The 16,875-nt window shown below is 52.4% G+C and overlaps 1 protein-coding gene across 4 annotated transcripts in view; it reads left to right on the top strand.

The window, feature by feature from the left end:
- SEPT9 (septin 9) overlaps positions 1-16,875 on the top strand; it is a 164,559-nt gene that overhangs the window by 59,849 nt on the left and 87,835 nt on the right. The window contains exon 1 of one of the 4 annotated variants that reach the window (XM_014953208.1): positions 84-208. The exons of the other annotated variants lie outside the window; for them this stretch is intronic. Within the exon in view, the coding sequence (XP_014808694.1) occupies positions 115-208 (94 nt within the window). The 5' untranslated portion in view covers positions 84-114. Of the gene's footprint in view, positions 1-83; positions 209-16,875 lie in introns of those variants that run through there. 4 annotated transcript variants of the gene reach the window in all.

Here is a 16,875-nt window from a genome sequence, read left to right as displayed (position 1 = left end):
AGCGAGAAGGGGGGGAAAAAGAAACTGCTTTCTAGGTCTGGATTTCATTTGAGTCTCTCTCTTCCCCTCTTCCCCCCCCTCCCTCTGCTCCCATGTGCCGCTCGGCGCGGGGGGATGAATGCTGAGCCTGTTAGCTCAGAGCTGCGAGCCGGGGAGAGGGAGGAAAATAGCCCAGCTCTTGGCATGGAGACGCGTTTCGGCTCTGAAGGTTGGCTCCTGAGTGTGTGTGTGTGTGTGTGTGTGTGTGTGTGTTGTGGTTGAGCTTTCTCTGCTTGCCAAACTATCTTCCCCTGGCTTTTGCCCTCCCATCCCGCCTGCCTGGCCGGGCAGGAGCTGCTTGCGTGTCCCGTGGCCATTCCTTGCTCAAAGCTGGAGCTGGTGGACCCCGGTGTGTGCTTCACCTTGTTGGCCGCGTGTTGGGGGCATTGGGGTGGGGGGAGAATGGAGGACGGTTGGCGGAGGAATGAATAACTCCATTTAATTCCCCGGCTTCCCTGCAAATCCCGGCTAATGGGGCATGTCTGAGTGGTTCCTAAAGTTGCTCCTGGGTATGTCGAGCCGTCAGGGAGCGATGTGGCAGCGAGCTGCTTCTGGGATGGCTGTGACCGTGTTTGCAGGGAGAGGGGACAGCGGCGTGGCATCACCCACGAGGCTTGGTCTCTTCATGCACGAGCAGGATGACCAGGATCAAAGAGAGAAGTGTCCGTGCCAGAATGGGCAGACCTGGTGGTGGGGTCTCCCTCCTCCTGCCCGGCAGGGTGCTGCTCACCCTCCTGTGGCACGGCAGCCCTGGGAGGCCTGAGGTCTCTTCTCCTGGGCGTTCCCAGCTGGCTGCTGGGCATCGGCACTGGGAGGGAAACCACAGGGATGAGAGGAAACGCTCAAGCCAGGGTGGAGCGAAACTGTGGCCAGAGAAAGCTGCTCCCATGGTTGGCCTGTACCAGACCCGCGGGGCCCCGTCCATGGATGTGCTGAGAGCACCCAGCGCCCCTGGACAAGGACTTACCTGCAGGAACATCCTCTCTTCCCCACCACCTCTGGAGAGTGCAGATGGCACCCTCTCATCCCTCTTTCTTGCTCGTGCTTTCTCCCTCTGCTTTGAGCTACTTCAAAGCATTCCTGAGAGCTGCCCATAACTCAGAGCCTGGTGGGTGTTTCAGCAGCACAGGGTTTTGGGCTGGTTAGCCTCTGCCACTGCGTGCAGGGAGGAGGAGGTGGCAGGGATGATTTGGTCCCACCATGGTTTGGCCTCTCCATCTCCCATTACATCCTCAGTGCCCTGCTGGCTTCCCTCCCTCTGTGCAGAGGTGGCGGGGGGGCTCTGCGAGGGGTTGCTGGTGAGAAAGGGGACTCCCTGGTGACATGATCTGGGGGTCTTTGTTCCAGAAGAGCGTCAGAGGTGGGTTTCCCTCAGCCCTCAAGCTGCCCATCGTGTTCAGCTGCAGTAAGGAGCACAGAGCCCTCATGCCCAGGCTGGCTGTCATCTGCTCCAAGGGTATGCAGCACCCGGGATCCAGAAAGACCCCGGACAAGTGTCTTTGTGCAAAGATCCTAGAGCTCTTGCTGGCTGCTGGGAGCACCTTTCCAAATCCCTGTTGTCTGAGCGCATACGTGTTTCATAGACTTCTGTTGGACCCGGGTGATTCAGATGGGGCTGAGCTGTGGCAGGGACACAGGCAGGGCACATGGCTATATGGTTGTGCTGGGGATTAGTGGGGGATGCTGAACTTGGGCCACTCTGTCCTTGGTCAAACACGAAGAGGTCGTGTGTTGTGTGGTTCCCCAGAGCTGTGCCAGCCATCTCAGCAGGGTTTCTGATACGCAGCTCCAGGGTGAAATGTAGGATGGGGCAATAGATGGCAGAAGGTCTGGTCTTGGGTTTTCTCCGTGGGTCCCTGCTCGCAAGGGTCAGCACAGGCAGGGAAAGCTGCTCAGTGGGGTGGCGACAGAGGGAAAGCAAAACCCATGCGTGGGCACAGAGGGGAACTGTGCTCAAGGAGATTTGGGGCACAAAAGTGACAATATCAGCGGGTCACACTGGTGGCTTCCAGACCCATGGCGAAGCACAGATTCACAGGGTGAGCTGCTTGGCTCACACCAGTCCCACCGCTGGCACACGAGCGGTGCCCGGGGGTCTCGTGGGGCCATAGCCTGTGGTGCTGGTGGGGCAGAGGAGCAGGGAGCAGCGCTGAGACTGCCCTGGGGTCCCCCCTGCCCCGGGGTCCCCCCTGCCCCAGCCATGCAGCTGGTGCTCCCGGCACGGGCAGCAGGAGGGCAGGGACTCTGGCTTTTAGCAACTCACCGAAAGATGACTCAGATGAAAGCAGATCCGTGCAGCGCTGGGGGCCACGTCCCAGTCACTGTTCTGGCCCTGAACATGCTTTTAATTAATACTCTGCTGTGGGTGGGAAGGGCTGAATCCCGAGCTGAGTGTGTGTGGCTGTCGGACAGGGTGAAGGCACCCCAGGGCGGGTGGGAATTGGGTCTGGCTCCTCTTTGAGAGTTGCTTTCCCACAGCTGCTGGAGCTCGGCACGTCCCATGGGGTCTCTTCTGCCCCAGGGAGAGCTCAGGCTTTGTTGCACAGAGGGGTGTCCCCAACCCAGAATCCCATCTCTGTGGATGACAAGCACCTCTTGTTTCTGGGGGATGCAGGAGATGGTGTAAGGTGATGCTGTAGCTCCGTGCCTGGTTCACTGCCTGCTCCGGGGGTCTTCTTTGGTCTCTGTAACAAGGTACCAGTATGTTCGTGCCTTTGGGTGCCGGTATAAGAAACAGTCTCATACAATCTACTAGCCCCCTTTTAGTCTGGTTAAACCATCTCTTACACACTTCTACAGGCCAATACTGCATGAAAAGCCTTAGATCTAAATGAATTTGTTTCCAGGCTCCCCTCTCCAGTGGTTCTGGGGCCGTGGAGCTGTGCTCTGGGGTGCTGTGTTCCTCACATCTGCCCCTTCTCTCTGCTTTGTCAGATTGCTTTGGTGGCAGTGGCCTGGAGATGGCTCTCCTGTCTTTCTGTAGCAGATGGCTCTTTTAACTAGTCCAGATCTTGCTACAAAGCCTTAATTGTTAATATCCCAGCCCCCTTACCTATTCTCAAACGAAAAGGCAGGGCCCTCAGCACCCTGGGCAGGGGGGTTTAGTTACTGTGATGATGGGGCGACAGGATGGGTGCAACCGTGATGGGAAAGGAGGTCTGATCTCCCAGGTAAATTATTGATGTCACCTTTAAAATTGCACCATGAAAACTCATTTTAAGAGTTAACAAATGATGAGTAGGTAATTGTAACACCTGACTGGGATGAGTGGCATGTGTTAGGCAGGGCCCAGCAGCTGGGAGTGCTGTAAGTGCTGGCAAGGAAACTGCTGAGCTCCAGCAGGAGGGATGAGCTGGTTGTTAACCCCTTGGTGATCATTCTTAATTTTTCAGTCACACATGTATCCGCTATGGATATATTTGTGCATGTCTATGAGTACAGGGTTTAACATGGTTTCATACATCATCCTGTGCACTCGAATGATTTGAGCAGGGAGGAGACAGCCCCCCTGTTTGCAGCGTGAGGCTTTCGGAGGCTGCACAGGCAGCAGCTCTCAGACAAAGTGCAGAGGCAGAGCATCTTCAGCAGTCCTCAGAGCCACCTGGGAAGCACCATGTGCCTGGACTGAGCAGTAGGAAAGGAGAGTAGAGACCCTTTTTGGGAATGCTGGAGGTATGAAGGGGTTTGGGGAGCGAATGTGCTTGTTTCTTATTTTTTTAAAATAGAAGTTAATCTTTAAAATGCATGTAGCAGGGTAAAGGGTTGTTTCCAATCATTCTAGCTGTCTTTTCTGTCTCGTGTCCTTTGGTGTTCTGTGTTATTGCTGAGAAATGGCAGAAAAAAAGCTTGACAGGTTTCTTTTTAGTGGTCTTCTCGTAGCTATGCATCTTCTTTTACCAAGCATTTTTCATCTTCCTCTGGCTTGCGGTGTGTCACGTGTGTGGGATGTCAAATCAGGCGTTTACAGTCTTGGTGTCTTTACCTCCTGTTATATCTCGCTCTGTTCATCCAGCCCTGATACCCAGGGACACCTTCCTGTCTGTCCTGCCTTTGCTGGAGTCTGTTGGTCTGTCCTTGGCCCTCCCTTCTGCTGTCAGTGTCCTACTCCTCGTGTCCCTGCCTGGTGCTGACCCCCATGGTGTGTGATGCCCTGTCGCCCGAGGCCATGTCCTTGTGTGTTGAGTGCTGTAAAAACTACCTGCAGCTTTTTTCACCGGAGTTTCTTGTTCGACATCTTGTACCTTCATCCTAGATGTTGTGTGGTAACCTGTTGTGATGGCGGGTTTGGGCTTATTTAGCAGTAGATCCGTGCAGGCCCTCTCTCGGGGAAGGGTTTGGGTTTCATGAGGCTGTGGAGTTGCCTCTGCAGACGGTCATGTTCACAGCCTGCTCCGTGCTTGGCTGCGGGCTCCTGCCTGGCCAGTGGATGCATTCCCGCGGTTGTTTGAAGCACGTCAAGGTATGAAGCATTATCCATTTCCTGATGTCTGCTCTTAAATCTGCTGGAATTTCTGCTCATCTCCATTAAATACAATCCCCTTGTGGGGCGCAACTCATCTCTCGCCTGACAGCACAGGTAAGGCTTCTCGACACCGCTCTGGTGAACTTGGCTAACCCCAGGGCAGGAGCTCCTTTGCTGCCTGCCCTCCTGCTTTGTGCTTTGCTGGATGACTCGGAGCCTCCCAGCAGAGCGATTCCCATGCTGCTGGGGTGAGGGAGGACATTTCTCATGCAAGTCAGGGCGCTTCCAAGGTCCAGCATACCATAATGCTGAGTTAGGAGCAAGTACGTAGTAAGGGAAGTATGTCTGGGTCAACACATGTCTTCTGTTGCCTTAATGATCTCAGAAGCACAATATCTTTGTCCTGTTGGCTTCTCCAGGCAGTACTTCCAGCTGTAACTAATGGACAGAATAATTTGTTAGAGAGCAGTGATGTCTCATGCTGTAGTCGGGCTCAGGGCTCTGCAGCCAGACCCTGGCATCTTATGGGCAGTAGAGAAGGTCCTGATGGGCAATGAGTCCCATTTTAGGGACAGTATCAGACCTGAGAAAATTTAGGTGAAATTGCTCGGTCTGCCCCTGATTTTCTCTAATTCCTTGGGAAAAGGCATTTGTGCTCCTGTTATCCTTTGATTTTGGGTAAGGATTTGGTGTTTGGGTCTCTGCGCTGAAGCTCTCCGTAGGCAAAGGGGGGATGGCAGCCGTGCCTGCCTGCGGGGGGGAGAAATGCAGCTGGAAACTCAAAGCTGTTCTTACACTGCAGCACAGGGAGTTGTGAGTCTCTAAAATGGGTGCATGTGTTGGAAATGACGCTGTTCCACCTGGACTACTGGTGCTTGATGGCTACTCTGGAGAGCTGATGGAGACAGCATCTTTTATGTATGTGCTTATTCAGTGTCCATGTGTATTGCAGCTTCCTTCCTGAGCACCAACACTGAAAATTAATTTTCATATGGTCGTCACTGAGTGGGATATGGCACCCACTCTGCCTCTGCTCTAGCACTTCAGGCTGCTGCTGTTATATTTATTTGTCCTCTCCTAGCACCCGGGTACTGCACCCCCGGCACAGGAAGAGCGTGAGCCCTTGCTGCCGGATGAGTGAAACAGCCCTTCAGTGTAACATCCAAAAGAGCAATGGGCTGTCAATGCCAAGAGTGTTGCTAGAAATTTATAAATAGCTCTGGTTTGTGGCTCAGGAGAGAATGGGCATGATTTTACAGGTGAATAAAATGCATTAGTTTTACAAGCAATAATCATGCAATAAACCTGAAAGTGCATTTTTTTTCATAGAATTGCAGAACAGCCCAGGTTGGAAGGGACCTTGAAAGATCCCCTGGACCAGCCTTTTGTGGGAAAAGGAGCCTGGATGAGATCATCCAACACCATGTCCAAGCAAATCTTGAGAACCTCCAATGGGACTCTACCATGTCCCTGGGGAGGTTGTTCCAGTGATTGACTATTCTCACTGTAAAAAATGTGATTCTTTCTTGTATCAAAATGAAATTTTTTTTAAATTTTTTTTTCCTTGGCCTGGTCCGTGTTCATGCAAAGTTGGTGTTACAGAAATAGGTCTGTATTAATTTTGTGATTACATCATTACTTATAAACTAAAGCAGCCATTCTTGGAGCAAATTCTGGATTCCAGTGAAACCAATTTGAGGAGTGATAAGCGTGATTCCTTGGATGCAGAATTTGTGAGGGAGCTTGCCATTAGCTCTGCAACATCTCTGAGTTGCAGTTTTGACCACGAACTGGCAGGAATTTTGTGGCTTGAGGCTGTGGAAATCAAGATTTGTTTGCATTTCACTCCTGGCTGGCTGATCTGGAAAATTAAACCATATCATCAAGACAATCAAATTTGATCTCTGGTGCACTGGAGCACAGAAAAACTCACATTTTTGTTCTTTTGTTGTCTGAAACGTTGATTCTTCAAAATCCTATTGGGTTTGGAGAAGTGGGGTCGAGGCACAGAGGTGTGAGCACGCTCTGCTGTGGCTGTTAATGAAGGTATTGGTCCGTGTATTCAGAAATTACTCTCTCCCTGGTTTCCCCCGTGCTGACCTTGCCTTCTGTGTCCCCCCAAACTGGGGCAGCATCTGCATATGCCTGCGACACCCCCTTGCTGGCAGCCCACCCTCTGCCAGCTGGCACTGCCTGCGTGTAATTCTCTCTCCTTTCCTTCCCCGTGAGTGCGGGACATGATTTTTTATTAGTTTCAGATGTTTTTTCTTTCCAGGGCTCTGTGTGCTTCAAGTTCTAAGTCATGGTGCTGGAGCAGGGACTTTGAGGGTAGGCAAGACCTTGCTGATGAGAAGGGAGGCTGACATGGGGGGTTTGAAGGGGCTCACAGTGGCTGAGCATTCTCGGGTGAAGCCAGAGCTTTTGGCAATGGCAATGCGTGTTTGATGCCATCTGGGTAGTTGAGGGGGACAAATGGAACGAGGTGAAATCCTGAATGCTTGGCAGGGATGCTTGCTGTGAGGGGTACCTGGGAAGCTGGAGGGGGGCTCTTGGGGAGTCAGTGGTGTGAAACCGTGGGTTGGGAAACCTGGATGAGGACTCGGAGCCAGGCTTTGAGCCCAGGGCTGTTTCTGCTTTGCCGTCGGACTAGTGAGAGCAGCCGTGTTGGGCAGAGCCACACAGCAGTTTGGGTGAGGCTGCTTTCAGTGCCCAGGTCTGGGATTTTGTCCCTGTGCCACTGACTTGTGTGAGCTACAGCAAGTCATGGGCTCCCTGTGTTTTGCTGTCTCCAAGATGTTCACTTGGACTTCGATGTTTGGGCAGGTCCCTCTTTGAGCCCAGGGGAACAGCCCGCTCTGTATGAGGGTCTGTATCTCAGCACCTTGAGAAGCACCAGGTGCTGACCAGTCCATGAGCTGTTGTACCAGTTGGTCCCTGGCTCTCCCCAGTCCATAAGCAAAAAGCTTCAAGATCTTCTCCTATAAGCAGTGTTTGAAATAAGGAGCATCATGCTGCCAGGACCTTGCTCCCTGGCCTGGTGGCTTGGGAGGTTGGTCCCACACTGTGGTGGTGCTTTCTCCTGCCCAGGAGTGTTGAGTGTGAAGTGCTCTGTTGCTGATGTTGCTGTGACAGTGCTGTAGGGACCCCAGCTCTGGCCAGAGTTTTTGGTTGATGACTGTGGGCTGTACTTGGAGACCAGGTCCTGATGACTTGTACAGAGACAGAGTGAATTGCCTGGGGCTGCACAAGTGATCAGTGTCAGATCTCCCACTGCCAGTCCAGAGACCTGTTTCCTTGACTACACGGCCTGTAAAGGGGAGAGAAGAGGCTATTTTAACTGTTTCTGTTGGCCTTTTCAAGCCTATACCTTGTAAAGAGCCCTCCAGAACTTCCTCGCTCCTTTTTTAGCACGTGTGGAGGCCATCCCTGTGTAAGAGTCATCTTGGTTGACTTCACTAACCACCTCCATGTGTCTAAGAAGTAGGTACCTGCTGGGGATGGAGAACAGAGGTGAAGACGAACTTTGCAAGACCCCAGAGGGAGTCACCCTGAGTTTCAAGTGAGGTTCTCAGCAGCTGTATCCCAGCAATCTGTGTGTGCTAAGGGCAGTATCGTAATCCCCAGAGGCTTCAGTCTTACATCATTTTGACTCACGAGTCTTTTCACTCTTGGTGACTCATCCCTGTCCCCAGGGGTGCCTTGGGGCTGGGAACCGGGTGTCCATGGGACAAGCAGGGGTGACCTGGTGGGGACGATCGCGGGTGCCCGAGGTTCCGGCAGGGATGCTCAGCCCTGGGAATCATAGAATTGTCTAGAGCAATGGCAATGCGTGTTTGATGCCATCTGGGTAGTTGAGGGGGACAAATGGAACGAGGTGAAATCCTGAATGCTTGGCAGGGATGCCTGCTGTGAGGGGTACCTGGGAAGCTGGAAGGGGGCTCTTGGGGAGTCAGTGGTGTGAAACCGTGGGTTGGGAAACCTGGATCAGGACTCGGAGCCAGGCTTTGAGCCCAGGGCTGTTTCTGCTTTGCCGTCGGACTAGTGAGAGCAGCCGTGTTGGGCAGAGCCACACAGCAGTTTGGGTGAGGCTGCTTTCAGTGCCCAGGTCTGGGATTTTGTCCCTGTGCCACTGACTTGTGTGAGCTACAGCAAGTCATGGGCTCCCTGTGTTTTGCTGTCTCCAAGATGTTCACTTGGACTTCGATGTTTGGGCAGGTCCCTCTTTGAGCCCAGGGGAACAGCCCGCTCTGTATGAGGGTCTGTATCTCTGCACCTTGAGAAGCACCAGGTGCTGACCAGTCCATGAGCTGTTGTACCAGTTGGTCCCTGGCTCTCCCCAGTCCATAAGCAAAAAGCTTCAAGATCTTCTCCTATAAGCAGTGCTTGGAATAAGGAGCATCATGCTGCCAGGACCTTGCTGCCTGGCCTGGTGGCTTGGGAGGTTAGTCCCACACTGTGGTGGTGCTTTCTCCTGCCCAGGAGTGTTGAGTGTGAAGTGCTCTGTTGCTGATGTTGCTGTGACAGTGCTGTAGGGACCCCAGCTCTGGCCAGAGTTTTTGGTTGATGACTGTGGGCTGTACTTGGAGACCAGGTCCTGATGACTTGTACAGAGACAGAGTGAATTGCCTGGGGCTGCACAAGTGATCAGTGTCAGATCTCCCACTGCCAGTCCAGAGACCTGTTTCCTTGACTACACGGCCTGTAAAGGGGAGAGAAGAGGCTATTTTAACTGTTTCTGTTGGCCTTTTCAAGCCTATACCTTGTAAAGAGCCCTCCAGAACTTCCTCGCTCCTTTTTTAGCACGTGTGGAGGCCATCCCTGTGTAAGAGTCATCTTGGTTGACTTCACTAACCACCTCCATGTGTCTAAGAAGTAGGTACCTGCTGGGGATGGAGAACAGAGGTGAAGACGAACTTTGCAACTCCCCAGAGGGAGTCAGCCTGAGTTTCAAGTGATGTTCTCAGCAGCTGTATCCCAGCAATCTGTGTGTGCTAAGGGCAGTATCGTAATCCCCAGAGGCTTCAGTCTTACATCATTTTGACTCACGAGTCTTTTCACTCCTGGTGACTCATCCCCATCCCCAGGGGTGCCTTGGGGCTGGGAACTGGTTGTCCATGGGGCAGGCAGGGGTGACCTGGTGGGGATGATTGTGGGTGCCCGAGGTTCCAGCAGGGATGCTCAGACTTTAGAGTAGGGTAGATGGTTGGACTTGATGATCCCGAGGGTCTCTTCCAGCCTAGATGATTGATTCTGTGATTCTGTCCAGGGATGGTGACTCCACCCCCTCCCTGGGCAGCCTATTCCAATGCCCGACCACTCTTTCTATGAAAAATTCCTTCCTAATGTCCAGTCTGAACCTACCCTGTTGGAGCTTGAAGCTGTTCCCTCTCGTTCTGTCACTAATTACCTGCAAGAAGAGACCAGCCCCAACCTCTCTACAGTGTAGTTGCAGAGAGTGATGAGGTCTCCCCTCAGCCTCCTCTTCCTCAAACCAAACAGTCCCAGGGGCGATGCTGGGCAGCACAGCGTGCTCCTTGCTGCCGGAGGAGGGGGGTTGTCCACCGGTACCCCCCAAGGGCAGGAGATGCCCTGGGTGCTGCCTCTTTGCCTGCCGAGCCCCAGCCCCGAGGTGGGGGGCCGGAGGCGGCGGGCCCGGTGCCGTTAGGTGGCGCTATCCGCTTCCCCACCGGCTGCCGGGGCGGAGCGGAGCCGCGGAGGGAGGGAGGGGGGCGGCGGGTCCTCCCCCTGCCCCCAAACTCTGCTCCCCCCCCGCCTCATCGCTCACCCCCCGGCCCCCGAGGGTCCCCCGGGAGCTCCTTGAGTGTCACCTCCCCGTCCCTTGCCTGTCACCGTGGGGCTGCGGGGATGCTCGGCTGTAAAAAGGCAAATAGCCGCTGAGGATTATAGTAAATTCTGATAATTGTATCTCCGGGAGGGGTTTCATTCAGCGAAAATAGCTAGCTATTTCTCACTAGGTTGCTAAAAGCCTCTGGGTGCCCCTCTCCTAAACAGATCGACTTTATGGCACAGCTTTTATTTACTTGGGAGTCAGGATTTAAGCTGCGCCGGGAGGGAATGACCTGGTGGCAATTAGAAGCTGGGCTGTTGGAGTCCTTTTCCTGCTCGGCCTCTAAATCGCTCTGTATCCTTCTGTAAATCATTTAACACGTGTGCTCTAACTTCCTATATGGAAAATGAGGTAGAGACTTTCCGCTTTTCATAGGCGCTTCAGGATCCTCTGCTAGGCAGCTGTGAGGGACGTGTCATGATAAAGCTGGGAATTTGACCCTTTTGAGTTGCTGGGACCCCCATGCAGGGCAGGGCTGAGGCTCCCTGTGGGGTGGAGGCAATGGCTGGTGCTAATCTGAGATGTGGGGCTGGGGAGTCACTGAACATCAGGCTGGGGGTATGGATCATTCTCACTGCATCCATCTCTGCTGGGGAGCACGGGCCAAAGAGAAGAATATGGGGTTTATGCCCAGGCTGGGATGTGTGTCTCTGGGTCACCACAGGCATGGTAAGAGCCAGCAGAGCTTTCTCTGGAGGGATTCTGGTGCTGAGCGGTGCAAAATCTGCTGCCAGTGCCATGCTCACAGCTACAGCACCAGCAAACACCAGCTTATGTGTCTCTTCTCTGCTTGGGGTTTATGCCCAGGCTGGGATGTGTGTCTCTGGGTCACCACAGGCATGGTAAGAGCCAGCAGAGCTTTCTCTGGAGGGATTCTGGTGCTGAGCGGTGCAAAATCTGCTGCCAGTGCCATGCTCACAGCTACAGCACCAGCAAACACCAGCTCATGCGTCTCTTTTCTGCTCCACGATAGCTCCAAGAGCTGTCTGACTCATCCATTCACCAGGGAGATGGAAGGGGACATTAAACCCATTCATTCTTCTCCGCTCTCTTCTGGCCACTCCACGATAGCTCCAAGAGCTGTCTGACTCTCATCCATTCACCAAGGAGATGGAAGGGGACATTAAACCCATTCGTTCTTCTCTGCTCTCTTCTGGCGGTGATCTTCAGCTGAAGTCTTTAAATGTTGCCCCCTCTCCCTTAGAAGATGATCTTCTCCTGGTATAGGCCTGACATTTCCCCCTGTTTGTCCCCCCTAAGTCTCTTTCCCTGAGCATTTAGCAGTTTTGCTTTCTTCCTTCTCCCCTGTGGCTTCTCTTGGCTCTCTGAGGTCAGTGGGACTTGGAGCAAAAAGGCTGGAGCTGCCCCTCCAGAAATGTTGACTCGGGGACTTGTGCTTAAGTGTTCACTGATTTATCAGGACAGAGGCAAAGCAGGCAACCTTGAGAGCAGATGAACTATTGGGCCAGGAAGCAGAGGATCTTCAGCACCTAAAATATTTACCATTTCTTTCCTCTCTTGCATTCCAAAGGTTCAAGTGGAGAACTGGTCAAACCTAACTTCAGCTCCTTAAAAAGGGCTGTTTGACATCTGTAGTGACAGCTTCTCTACAGGGAAGGGGGCCCCGTTGGAAACTGCCATGTTGGTGAGCAGTTGGTTGGTTGTGTTTTGGGGTGGGTTCTTTTTTTTTCCCAGAAAACACGAAAAATTCCCAGTGGGTGGAGAGGGAAAGTGAACTATGGAAACTGTGTGTCTCGTGTTCTCAGTTGAAACACACCCTGGGGAAGGCATATCCTCCATAAGAGGAACGGTAGTGTTGGCCATGAACCAGGAAACCCTTCCCTCCCCACTCCCTTGTGCTGTAGGCAGCAGTTCCATCCAGAAAGGCTGTTTCTGGTTCCTCTTCTCATACCTCTTTGGCCTTTGGGACACCCACTAGAGGTGCCTGTTTAAGTGCAGATCGTGCTCCGAGGTGCTCTCCCTTTTGCTCATGAGTTGTTGGGTTTTTTTTCCCAGCAGACTGGTGTTACTGGTAGTGCTGGGCTCTGTACTGGGCTATTTACTGGTGGTGCTGTGAGGACATGAGGGATGCTGCTGGATCTCAAGTAGTGTCCTCAATGTTGGCTGAGATATATGGTTTGGATTCTGGCTTGAGCCTTGCTCTAAAATGCTACGGCAAGAGGTGTGTCACGGCATCGGTCTTGTTTTGGCTCACACATGTGCACCCCTGGAGCTGGGTTGTTAAAACTGGCCTTTTATCCCATTGTTGGTCCCCAAATTGGTTAAGAGCTGCCTCTGGTGTCCTCTACTCGCTTCTGGTGCTGCTCCACAGCCCCCTCGCTGTCTCGAGGCCACTCGGAGAGGGGGCCCTTCGTCTGCAGCTGGAGAGGAAACTTAATCTTGCTCTGTACAAAGGCAAGAAGGGGACAACCAGCGGCGCAGGGAGCAGGGGGGTGGAGAGAGGGAATGTTCCACAGCAGGCGATGGTGGTTCAGTCGTAGAGGCTGAAGGGCTGTGAGGCAACTGCCTGGATGGAAGATCTGCAGACCTCGGGGAAGAAAAGATGGAATATTTTGGAGAAAAGGAGCCGAGAGGCAGCGGGAAGGGGGTATTGGGAGGGTTTTGCAGCAGCAGGGGTGGGGACTTGAGCTGAGCTCTCCCTTTCTTGGCTCGATGCCTTCCTCCCCCTCCTCTCACCGCGTCCGGCGTTTCCTCTTGCAGGCCAGCAGAGACCCCGACCCCGCTCCGTCTCTGGTAAAGCTCAGGCTTGTCTGCTTGCCCAGGCTTTGCTTATCTGCCAGGAGCAAAGCAAGAAGAGGTTTGTTTTGCTGCTGGTTACCTGCAGAGCGATGTGGATCCCTCTGTGAATCTAAACAACGGGCAGGCAGCATTTTCCTGCGTTGAAGGAGTTCATCATATAGCACTAAATAGCCATCAAAACCGAGCAATTATTCTTTTTTTTTTTTTAATAAACTCCCTCCTTTGATAAACGTACAAGGCTGCGTGTTCTCTTGGTGGCTGCCAGTGCCCTGTTTCTGGCCGGAGCCCCTCTGTGCCCTGGCAGCAGCGAGCATTGCGCAACATAAATCATGGGAAATCCGGTTCTGTGTCCGACGTACTGTTCAAAGGCACCTCGGTTACACTCAGGACATTCTGCTGACAGATTTTCCCATGAAATAAAAAGCACTAACTGTTGATAAACACATGGAGCCGAAGCGTAAGATTTAGAGTCAAATTTCAGTTTAAAATCCGGAGGGCACGGCAGGGTAAAACCAAGGATGGGTTTAGGGGACAGAAGTTGCCTGAACTTTCACTGAAGTTCACATTGTGTTCAGAGTTGAAATTCAGGTTGCTGCTTTTCCCACCTACGATACCCGCATCCCTTCAGCAGCGATGCACAGCGGGGAAGGACCAGCAGAAGCAGGACTGTTCCCTAATTGCCTCTGGCCACCTGGGAGAAGCCATTTGAGTTAATTGAACTGTCTCTCACACTTCCTTCTCTATTTAAACAGTAAATAGTAATTGCGTTAAACCATGTAGGTCAGCAGTGTCTGTGGCAATATGTGTGAGGATGACTAAGATGGTGCATGAGGCTTGGAGGCATCACCTCCATCATGTACCTCTGCTGTTCCTACCTCTGCCTGTCCAAGGTCCCCAGCTCCCAGTGACTGTCACACGTGTCCCTCCAATTGCTTTAGGTCTTGGCTCCCAGGTCTCTGACTTGGCTCTTTGTTGTTTCTTGGATGGTTGAAGTCTTTTTCTTGCCTTTAGGAAAGCAAATTAATGTCAAGGGCTGACAATACCTGTAAAGCTGCTTTCTGAGACCGTTGCTCACAAGTGAGTATGCGATATTTTTTTTTAAGCAGATATGTCAGATCTATCATCAAAATAACCCATAAAATATCCACTTCATAGCCCTCTCATTCATATTGCATTGACTTACACAATAAAGTCAGGCTGGTTTCCAGTCCTTTTCCTGGCCTGAAAAAGAAACCGCTTTAAAAACAAACAACAAACCTGGTGTTTTCCAGCAGAGGTGCAGTATTTGCTCGGGGGGGAGCTGGGCTCTCTCAGGAAGCGCTGGAAGTGGCCCTTTGGATTTAATACCTTGCTCATCAGCTGCATCTGTGAACAGGAACATCTTACGTTGCAAGGACTTTGCTGTTTCCCATTAAATAGGAAGTTGCCCTTTTAGTATTAAGAGTTAAGGGCAGATACTGGGCTGACGTGGGCTGTCAGAGCTCCGCCGACTCCAGCAGCTGAAAGTCTATTCCCTCGCAATCCTGCTGCGCTTGGCGTTTTCCTGGGGTTATATAAACATCCCTCATTTATAGATGGGGCCGGGGCATGCGATCTGCAAATTGCTGATGGTCCCGTGCAAGATGCAGGGCTGCACCAGAAGCTTTGGTGGCCCTGTGACCCATCGGGGAGGGATGGGAGCCACCTCAGGCAGAGCAAAGCCACCGGGATCCCTCCACGGGGTGTGCGCTGTGGCTTCGGGTCAACCCAACGCCTGCCGCCACTGAAGAAGTTTCAGGCACAGCAAGAGGCTCGAGGCAGCAGGGCCAGGGGCACCTGCACAGCAAAAGTCATCCTCAGGAATATTAATTTGCTTGTGTAGCTCCACCTGAAGTCTCTCACCTCCTTGTGCTTTGCTAAACCCCTGTTGGAGATGCGGCTCTCCATCGGTTTGGGATGCTGCAGGAACTAGACCTGCACATCCACAGCACCACGATTGGGTTTTTCTCTCTAGGAATTGTAGGAGTTGAGGTTTATCTCTCTGCTGGCAGGCGAAGGGGGATGCCACACCTCTGGGAGCTTCTGGGGGCTGGGTGGAGTGGGAAAGGGGAGAAGAAGGACGTGTTGGCTTTGAGGAGCTGCGTTTCGTGGGTTTGCCTTGAATTCATGGCACTTTGGGATTTCCAGGGGCCCCAGGGAAGGAGAGGAGCAAAAAATCTGAGTCATAAATAACAACCCCTTGCCCTTCTAGTGATTTTTGACACGCCGTGCTTTTTTGACAACAAATGCAGCAACAGGCTGTAATCCACGAGGGCTTTTCTTGGCTCTCAAGCTGAGAGAGCACTCGCTCCAAGCGGGGTTGGCTGCGAGGATCTTCCAGCTCTGGGCGTGAAGGTCAGAGGGGAAAGGAAGCAAAAGCACAGAAAATGCCTTGTGGGGCTTTTCCATTGCCAGGCTGGGAGATTTTGTTGTCCTCAGAACTGAGCTCTGGGAAGCCCTCGGTGATGCTGTGGCTGCTCCTATGGGACCTTCCAATGCCACAGCTCCAGGAGAACTGCACAGCTCCTTCAGGAGAAGCACCCAAGGGAAATGCAGACCATGTGCATCCTGTAAACCCCTAACAGGTCTAACTGCTGGGGCTGGAAATTCTTCCTGGCTGTCTGGTGTGGGCTGAGGGGAGATAGATATCCACTCTCTCTTTGGATCATCATGTAAAAGATCAGGAGTGGTAATGAGATGCGAAGAGGTCCCCATCTTGGGGATGGGAAATTTTTCAGGAAGGCCCAGACAGCGTGGGATGTCTAGAACTCTGTCTGGCCTAGGATGTTTCTCCCTGGAAGGTGCCCAGGTCACCCTCTGTTAACCATCCTTCTGCTGCATAAGGTAACAAACTGACCGCTCTGTCCCTTCCACCTCTGGTCGGACCTTCCTGGGCAACCCCCTGGCTGTGCCTTAGCGTGTAGGTGCTGTGGCTGGTTCCAGTTGCTGTTTCCTTATAGAATGTGGTTTTTATTTCACTTTGTCAGCCTTCCTCAAGCTTTGCCAGCTCTTCTCTCTATTAGCTAGCAAATTGCTAGATGTAGAAGGAAAACGAGGCATTCAAAATGCCTTGTTAATGCCAAATCTAGGAAAATAAAGGGAATTGTTTGATGGAACCAATCTGCCTCTGAGTAACAAACATTGCTAGGGGTGTGTGGAGGGAGACTGCCTAGTTCTCAGGATGGGGATGGGTTGTCTTCACGTTTTCAAGTCCGCAGATGCTCAACATATCTGGCATGCGAGAGCTGGGCTGGACTATTTGCCTTCTTTAGCGACTGGAAGCGATCCAGCCTGCCAGTTCCTGCAAGCTCATCCTGTGGTTTAGTGGATAATAGTGATCCTTGTTCAACTCCCACGCTTTTGTGCCTTGCAAGCGGGTAGGGAAGAGTTTGCAGACCTTATACTGTGCAGGGATCCCAGCTCAGCACTGGAAGGCAGCGTGATGAATATTCATCATCCTGTGGAGTGCTTGCTCCATAGTTTTAATAAAAAGTTTATTGTTACACAGGAATGACCATGAAAATCATGGCAGGTTGTAGCTGGTCAGCATATGTAAACGATGTAGGGTGGTAGCAATACCTGAGGAGAAAGGGTTGCTTCTTTGAACTCAGGGAATTGTTCTTACAGGAGTTTGGCTTCTGCTGATGTTGTCTCCTCTGCCAGGACAAGTGTGTGGTGTCTGTTCTTGTGCAGTTGTGGAGTTGACTGTAGTCAACACATGGTTGACCGAACTCACAGACCAGGAGCT

This window comes from Calidris pugnax, unplaced genomic scaffold (genome assembly GCF_001431845.1).
Source record: "Calidris pugnax isolate Ruff unplaced genomic scaffold, ASM143184v1 scaffold9, whole genome shotgun sequence".
Taxonomy (NCBI): Eukaryota; Metazoa; Chordata; class Aves; order Charadriiformes; family Scolopacidae; genus Calidris; species Calidris pugnax.
The sequence above is the reverse complement of the archived record's forward strand: the minus strand, read 5'-3'. Positions and strand labels throughout refer to the sequence as shown.